Source organism: Sphaerodactylus townsendi, linkage group LG04, assembly GCF_021028975.2.
Source record: "Sphaerodactylus townsendi isolate TG3544 linkage group LG04, MPM_Stown_v2.3, whole genome shotgun sequence".
In the NCBI taxonomy this organism is placed as follows: Eukaryota; Metazoa; Chordata; class Lepidosauria; order Squamata; family Sphaerodactylidae; genus Sphaerodactylus; species Sphaerodactylus townsendi.
Window position 1 is genome coordinate 65991794 of NC_059428.1, and position 8242 is coordinate 66000035.

Consider the following 8242-nt stretch of genomic DNA (forward strand, 5'->3'; position numbering starts at 1 on the left):
CCCCCAAACAATTTAATGCAACCATGAACAAAATGTAGATCTCCCCTAAGGAGCAGCATTGGTTTACCCTTGAATTGATAAATCTGCTGGTCCCATAGGTATGCAAAATATTTTATATAACTTGCCATTATATTTAATAAGCAGAGATGTGTGCGAATATATACCAGCAACTGGGAGTCTATGAGTCATATGGGGAAGGATCTCATCCTCATTGCTGCTCCAGTCATCCACCGCTGCCACGACAGGCTCAGAGTCAGTGCAGGTGTTTGCTGTGGCGGCAGCTGGACCCTGAGCCATTTTAGGAGTCTGCTGCAATGGCAGCCAGGCTAGGAGCTGTTTTAGGCATCCGCTACTGAGATGTCCAGGGCCAGAGTGGATATCTACAGTGGCGACCACTATTTCAAAGTACATTCTTTGCAGGGAAAGGGAGAACTTCAAACTACCCCCCATTTTTTTTTAATGTTAGATTTTTTTCTGTGGATTTAGGGGTCACCCAAGTCTGCAGAAACATCTGTTTGGAGCAAGTGTGGCAAGTGTGGCCCTGATCCACAGATTTAGGTATCTACAGATCAGAATTAGATATATGGACTAAAGTGAATTGTAATGAGCTTTAAATTATAAATTTAAAATAAAGGGGATCTCCAACATGGTTTCCAAGGGCACTACGATTCCCATCAACACCTTTTGTGGAGCCCACCAAGTGTTTATAGGAAATAAGGGGCACCAGATAGGACTTTGGATTGGCTAATGGAGATTTGATTGGCTGTGCAGATTTTTAAAAATACTGCTTTGGCAGCAGTTGCCTCTGTAGCACAGGGATCTGTACTGTGTTAAGTTGAGGCAATCATTTTGTGGCCCTCTGTGCCTCCTATGGCAGCCATTTTGTTGCTGCGACCACCAATCTGTGTCAGAATCCTAAACATGCCCACAGTCTTGAAAGGATAGGTGAACCCTGTCTTAATGTGTAGTTCAGTACATGACTGGTAATTAGGATTCATCATCTATCATTAACTGAATGTCTACACTTGATTTCAGAATGGTTAAAATGTTATTTTTGTGTTCCAGCCACATTGCCAAAGAGTTCTTCCTTCAGTAGATCTGGGGCAGGGTCTCAGTTAAATGCAAAATTGCAAAAGGCACAATCTTTGGATGTTGCTGGGTAAGCGTCTGATTTTCTTTCTGCAGTTTGGTCACTTTGTCGTAGATGGCAGCCCAGCAGCTGCTCAGGTACAAATGTCCCATTCAATTTAATTTCTGCTTGCAAATACACAGCTTCAGGGATGTGATCTTGAATTATAGTGGTGCAGTTCACCAGGATTAAGTCTGAAGTTAGAAGAATGTATTTCTGTCAAAATTTGTGTGCAACCATCATTATATACATACTGAAAGGCATTTCATATTGCACATCCAATTCCTTGTTGCAGAAAGATGTTGCAGAAAGATGTGCCTAAAAATAGGAAAGGTTTACCAGACAAATACTGTCTAGTATTTGTGAATTCTTGGGGAAGAGGGCATAGAAGTTTCATTTACCGCTGCTCAGCTTTTAGACAGTGACCATGTTGAGCTATCTTACCTTTACTTTTTGGGGACTAAGCTCTATGCAGTTGCCCTGCTTAAATGGTTGTCTTCCTGCCTTTTCTGTTCTTGGCAGCAGAACCTCTCTATCATAGACATTGTGTCATGTGAATCTCCATTTTTCCTTTCTTGTACTTTTTGTGTTACTTTCCCACATGCATTTTAAAAAGTCGTGTTTGCTGTGGTAGCATGAGCCAATTACTAGTTTACTTAGATGTGCATAGCTTATTGTATCAAATTACCAAAACACTTGGTTTTCATCAGATAATGGCATGCATTCTGAAGTTTGGAGAAAATCAAATAAAAAACTCAATGGCAGCTAAGAAAAAAGGAGGAACAAAATATTGCATCAACATTTATTTCAGTAAAACTGCAGTATTGCAGTAAAATAACCAAAACAGATGCTAATAGGTCATGTGTTAAAAACGTAGTAAATAAAATTGTGTTCACCTGATATCTTAAAAGAATTAAAGAAAGGGATGATGAGAAGAGTATTTTAAAAGTGGGATGCCATCACTAAAATGACACTGTATCAGCTGATCCTCTGAAAGTGAAGGTATTTGTAGCAAGGCCTGTGACAATGAGATTAATTAATTATCAGGTTTTTGTATAGGAGCACCTAAAAGTATACTGAGTGTTTTTCCAAAGGATGGATTCAAAAGAGAAAAATGGAAAAACAGCAATTTGCAGGTTGTGGTATGTACAAAGCTACATTAATACAAACTGCTTCCTTTGGGCAGTGGTTGAATAAAGTGTCCGAGGCAGTGAGCCTTTCCCTTTTGACTTCCATGCTGGCTTTCCCTTTGTCATGAATTCTGAAGGGAAGGGGAATTGACAGAGCTCAGATCATCTTCCTTCTGGTGATCCTGCCATGTACTACCTTGAATGGGAAGTCATACTTCATTGGACAGCTTCCTGACCTCATTTGAAAAGTGTGTAACATCTTACACTGTCACAAGACACTTGCCTCTTCTCCAGCAGTGGGGCTCAGTCATCCAGACTGGTTAGGTTACACCTCCAACTGTTTGGGCAAGGCTATGCAATTTTTTTGCATACTCTACTGGACTGTAGGGGCTGTGGCTATCAGTCTGAATAGCCCTGCTGTTCATGTAGTGTGCTAACTTTTTAGCTTCACAACTAAGCTAAAACATCTATATGCGACCCCTTGCTCAGTTGGTGCGGAGCTTTGGGCTGACGTGTCATCAATATGCTGATGACACCCAGCTCATTCTGTTGATGGAGGGGGGAACGGCCGCCGCCCCTGCGGCTCTCCAGCATTGTTTGGTGACCGTGGCTGGTTGGTTGAAACAGAGCAGGCTGAAACTGAATCCATCGAAGACGGAGATCCTTTGGCTGAGGCGTGAGGGAGGGGTTGGGGATTTCCAGCCGCCGGTGTGGGAGGGGGCTATATTGGCACCGGCCCCCTCTGTTCGCGACCTTGGGGTCCACCTGGATCCGTCTCTTTCAATGGAGACCCAGGTGGCCCATGTAACCCGGGTCGCGTTTTACCATCTTCGTCAGGCCCGATGGCTGGCCCCCTTCCTCTCACAAGCTGACCTGGCCACTGTGGTCCATGCAACGGTCACCTCCAGGTTAGACTATTGCAACTCGCTCTATGCGTGCCTTCCCTTGCGTCTGATTCGGAGATTAAAAATGGTTCAGAATGCAGCGGCACGTATGCTTACAGGAGGTGCCATGAGAGAACATATTACACCTGTGCTTCGCCACTTGCATTGGTTACCAATTGAATACCGAATCATTTTCAAGGTGTTGGTGTTAACCTTTAAGGCCTTGCGCGGCCTGGGACCTCCGTACCTGCGGGACCGTCTTACCCCATATGTCCCGAATCGGTCTCTGCATTCGGCAGAGGCTAACTTACTGGTGATCCCTGGCGCCTCCATGATACGGCTGGCCTCCACTCGGGCCAGAGCCTTTACAGCTCTGGCCCCAGCCTGGTGGAACGCTCTTCCTCCAGCTGTCCGGGCCCTGCAGGATCTCGTTGAGTTCCTCAGGGCCTGCAAGACTGAGCTGTTCCACCAGGCTTTTGAGAAGGCTAGCCGTTGATAGGGGCCCCCTCCCTCTCTTCTTGTTTTCTTTGACATCATGAAGATCCTACCACCAACCCCCTCTGGGATTTTCTATAGGAACTGATAGCAGGCGCCATCTTGAGTTAATTAATTAATGAATTGATGCTGCATTTTAATGGGGTAAGGTTTATTTTTATTAGAGCCATCTTAACTTATATTTATACTGTATTTTAATTTGATTGTGCTCTTTTTATACTGCTCACCGCCCTGAGCCCTTCGGGGGAGGGCGGTCTATAAACCTCATAAATAATAAGAAGGAGGAGAAGGAGTAGTAGTAGTAGTAGTAGTAGTAGTAGGTCTAAGGCATTAAAAATGTACTTACCTGGAGAGTGGAAGATGGAAAAAATAAGAACTTTTCATTTTCTTCCTTGACTGCAATGCCATCAGTGAGCCTGAAAAGGAAGGGCAAATCTCACTTGGAAAAATCAAGTCTGTGAGATGATGCTGTGGAGGGACCCTCAATCAGCATCTGCCCCAAACCCCTAGACATCCAAACTAAAGCTTTTGTAGGACTGGAGAGGGACAGCCCCCTACATACAGTCCATAATTTTTTTTGCAAAAAATGTGCATAGTCCTGCCTGAACAGTTGAAGGCATGACCTAACCAGCCTGGATGACTGAACCCCACTGACGAGAGAAAGCCTTCACAGTAAGTCCAATGCATCATCTTCCCAGTCCTGTCCCTAACACTGCCTCATCTTTTCCCCATGAATGCTGATGACCTGGGGAGGTGGCACCACTCCAAAAGACTTTGTTGAAGCAGTAATCTCTCCCCTCTTCAAAGGAGATGGGGGGGGGGGATAAGTTCCCATCCCATCCCACTAGTCCGGGGCGGGGAGGGTTGGGGGAGGATAAATTCTCATCCCTGACTACAGGAATAATGTGTGACCAGTTTTCATTCTGCATTCAGGCTGGGATATAGTGGAGATTGCATTAATAGGCATGACAGACTGTTTTAGTCTGGAGATGGACGGGAAACTGGTTGTCCCAGATCTCTTTTGTAAAGTATTTATTTTAGTGGCAATTGAATTAAAAGTTGTGCTGTTTTTGGTTTTCTATCATTACAAATATCAAATCAAGGCACAACAAACACAGTTTAGAACATATTAAAATAAAGAAAAATGAGAAACAAGGAAAATAAGTTAGCACAAAAAGACAGAGTATAAAAAGAGGCCTCTAGGTTGCCCAAGGAAACTTTTCTTTTGATAAACATGCTGACTCTGACAAGTACAATTAATAATGTTCAGTGGCAAATAATTGCAAACCAGAAGCTGTTAAATTGTTTTAACCTGTAACATTATTTACTCAGGTGTGTTTTGATTATGAGAAGGGTCTAATTGCTTGCTTTTTGTAATTTTAGGACATCTCCTGCAGCAGAATGGGCTGTTCCACAGTCATCAAGATTAAAATATAGGCAGCTGTTCAATAGTCATGATAAAACCATGAGTGGACACTTAACAGGTATTAAAAATGCTTTTGTTTTTAAAAAAAATTAAATTGTAGACTCTGAACTAAGTATGGTAGAGGTTGCTTTAATGTCATGGTTAACAGGATGAAGAATATGCTTTGAAGTTATCAGCTTTGTCATCTACATATTTGTCCACTGATTTTTTAGCACCTATACTCCCCATGGTAATAGAGAGATAATGAATCTGGCCTCCATTTGCAAGTTAGTTGTGGGAATTACTGAGAGTGATTATAGTACACATTGACAAGTTCTTACAAATGCAAAGTATAATGCCTCTGTGACTAGAATATCTGCCTGGGCAAGATAATGTATCAGAAGGAATGAGCTAGCTTTGTTTGACTCCCATTCTCTCATTGTGACTGCTAGGAGGAAGGCAGCTCCACTTAGAAACTTGTAGTATAGAGCTTAGCTTCTATGCCAATAAAAGGTATTGATGATGATCTTTTTCTTTTCTGAGCTTAGCTTGGTATGAAGAAAATGCAGCATCACAAAGCAGCCACCTTTTGCTCTCCCTCCCTTGCCCTTCTCAAGACCATAAACTACTTATTTCATTTGATATCCTGCCCTTTTCTTGTTCCAAGGCCAGGCTAGAAGATTTAAAACAGCATTTTATATACAAACAAGATTTCATATATAAAATTAATACTCATAATTAATAAAACATCTGAAATATTATGCTCCAAGCTATCCACTTTGAGGGCATTGTACCAGTATAGAAAGATCATAAAAATCATCTCTGTGTGAAAGCAAATGTGGTGATTGACTTCCCTTTTCATTAATCTCTGCTATTATTGCGAGCACATATAAAGACTGTATTTCAGTGTCAAGTGGATAGCTTTAAAAAAAATGTACACAGGATACATTTGTGTGTTAAAAGCCTCTTGCCAGAAAAAACTAGGCATAGTTCCAAATTCCTATTGATTGTCTAAAGGTGAGCAGTAGAACTTTTACAAGATGAAAAGTTCTTTTTTGCTTTGTCCTCACATTACCTTTAAGAAGAAAGTTTGGAATATCTGCTTTCTTGTAGACAAGGTCTCAGCACAGAATTTAGCCACTTTAGAGGTAGTCTCGTTGGACTAGTCTGCCTGGAGATATGTGTAGAATTTTCCTGATCTTTCGGGGAATGTAGATAAAGCAGGGGTGAGATATATGGAACTGATGTCCTTTTAAAATGGACCATATAAAACACATTTCACTATTTCAACTGCATTCGATTGGCAGGAACACAGATGTTAAGAATACGGAATACGAAAGTATCTCAGTGATTCCCACTTCAGCTGACCCTTGCTGAATCAAGAACCTAGGGGTTACACCAGCCTAATTCTGCAGATACCCCATTGGTTGCCCATTAGTTCCTGGGTTCAGTTCAAGGTAGTGGCCATCACATACAAAGCCCTTCAGGGTCTTAGACCCTCATCTCTCCATGACCGGCTCTCTTCCTGTGATCCACCATGACAACTCCACTCATCTGAATAGGTCTTTCTCCGGTGCCACCTTTGAATTAGGCAAGATCAACAACTGCTTGTACATATGCATTCTCCAAAGTGGTCCTCACCCTATGGCATAGCCTACCCGAGGAAGTCAGGAAGGCTACCACACTTTCAGCTTTTGAAAAACTGCAAAACAGAACTGATCAGGAGGGCATTTTTATAAAGGAAATATGGTTGTATTATAACAGAATGATTCAGGAAGACATTTCAATAGAGGGAACAGAATTATAGACTATACTAGGGCTGTTTATTTGGGTAAACCCAAACCAGAAGAAATCCGAAAAAAAAAATTTGGGGGGGCCAAAAAGCCCAATTCAAATAGCCTGAGCTGAAAAAAGTCAAAAAGTGTTTTTGCTTTTGGTGGTGGAGCAGCCAACAGAGCTGAGTGCAGACATCAGCTCAGCCGATCCCACCACCCAGCTGATCTCTGCCACCTTGGAAACATAAACAGGCTTCCAAGGCGGAGGGGCAGCCAGCAAAGCTGAATCCAGGTGTTAGCTCAGCCAGTCCCTTCGCCCAGCTAACTGCTGCCACCTTGAAAAGCAACAGACTTTTGAGGAGGGGAGGCAGCCAGCAGAGCTGAGTGCAGGCATCAGGTCACCAAATCCCTTCAAATGGCTCTCCTCCACTGCCTCTAAAGACTGAATGGGCTTCTGAGGCAGCGGGGCAGCCAGGAATGCTATGTAGAAGAGTTGGCTGAGCACGCAGCTCTGTGGCTCATGGGTTTTTGGGTTTGGCTGTCAAAATCCAAAGAAGTTAGAAGTCAAAAAAGTGGACATGGGGATTTAACTTGGGGGGGGGGGTTGGGTTGAAAATTTAAATCTGAACCCTAAATACCCTTCAAAAATGCTGCACTGCCCTAGACTATGCTACTAATGTGTATTATCTGTTGCTGTATGTTTTTATCTTGTTCTCACTGTATTATATTTCTACTTATGTAATACCATTTGTGCATTGTTTGATCAGCCGTGTTTAATACTGATGCCTTATTTCAAATTTTTGAAGTCCTAGTGCTGTTACATAGCTGATTAGATATATTGTTTCTACTAATCTATATTATGTAATTGCCTGGAGTCCCAATGAGGAAGGTAGACTATGAACTACATAGAGAAATCATGTGTTGATGCCAATTGTATATGATGAAAACCTATCGAAAACAGCATACTAAAGCAATAGACATATTTAAGAACAATCCTATTTCATATAAGTGCTTATATAGGCACACATTGTATTTTTACATCTGAAGCAAGATCACATATAGCTCTGGCACTAAATGTTGTACAGATCAGCCCTCATTTATTTAGATACCATTTCTCAAACAGTAGATTAACAGTGTTCAGAAAAACAAATGGAGGGAGAAAATGTGGTATCTACTTTGATTTCTGTCAAAACTTAAGTGCCTCTAAAGAATGGATTTGCTAGTACTAATTTTTACTTAAAATACCATATAAGGATGATCTTGTGTAGTTGTTTTGAAAGTTGTATACTAAAAACTAAACGTATGTGGTTATATTCATATCTCAATGTTTCCAATTCATTAGGTCCACAAGCGAGAACTATCCTTATGCAATCAAGCTTACCACAAACCCAGCTGGCTACAATTTGGTAAATATTTCTTATAAA

General features: G+C 41.8%; 1 protein-coding gene across 3 annotated transcripts in view; it reads left to right on the forward strand.

Annotated features, from left to right (window-relative positions):
* Window positions 1–8242, forward strand: part of ITSN1 (intersectin 1) — a 98527-nt gene that overhangs the window by 17736 nt on the left and 72549 nt on the right. For all 3 annotated transcript variants that reach the window (XM_048493430.1, XM_048493431.1, XM_048493432.1), the window contains exons 7-9: window positions 1066–1159; window positions 5022–5122; window positions 8161–8224. In XM_048493430.1, coding sequence (XP_048349387.1) covers window positions 1066–1159; window positions 5022–5122; window positions 8161–8224 — 259 coding nt within the window. The remainder of the gene's footprint in view (window positions 1–1065; window positions 1160–5021; window positions 5123–8160; window positions 8225–8242) is intronic.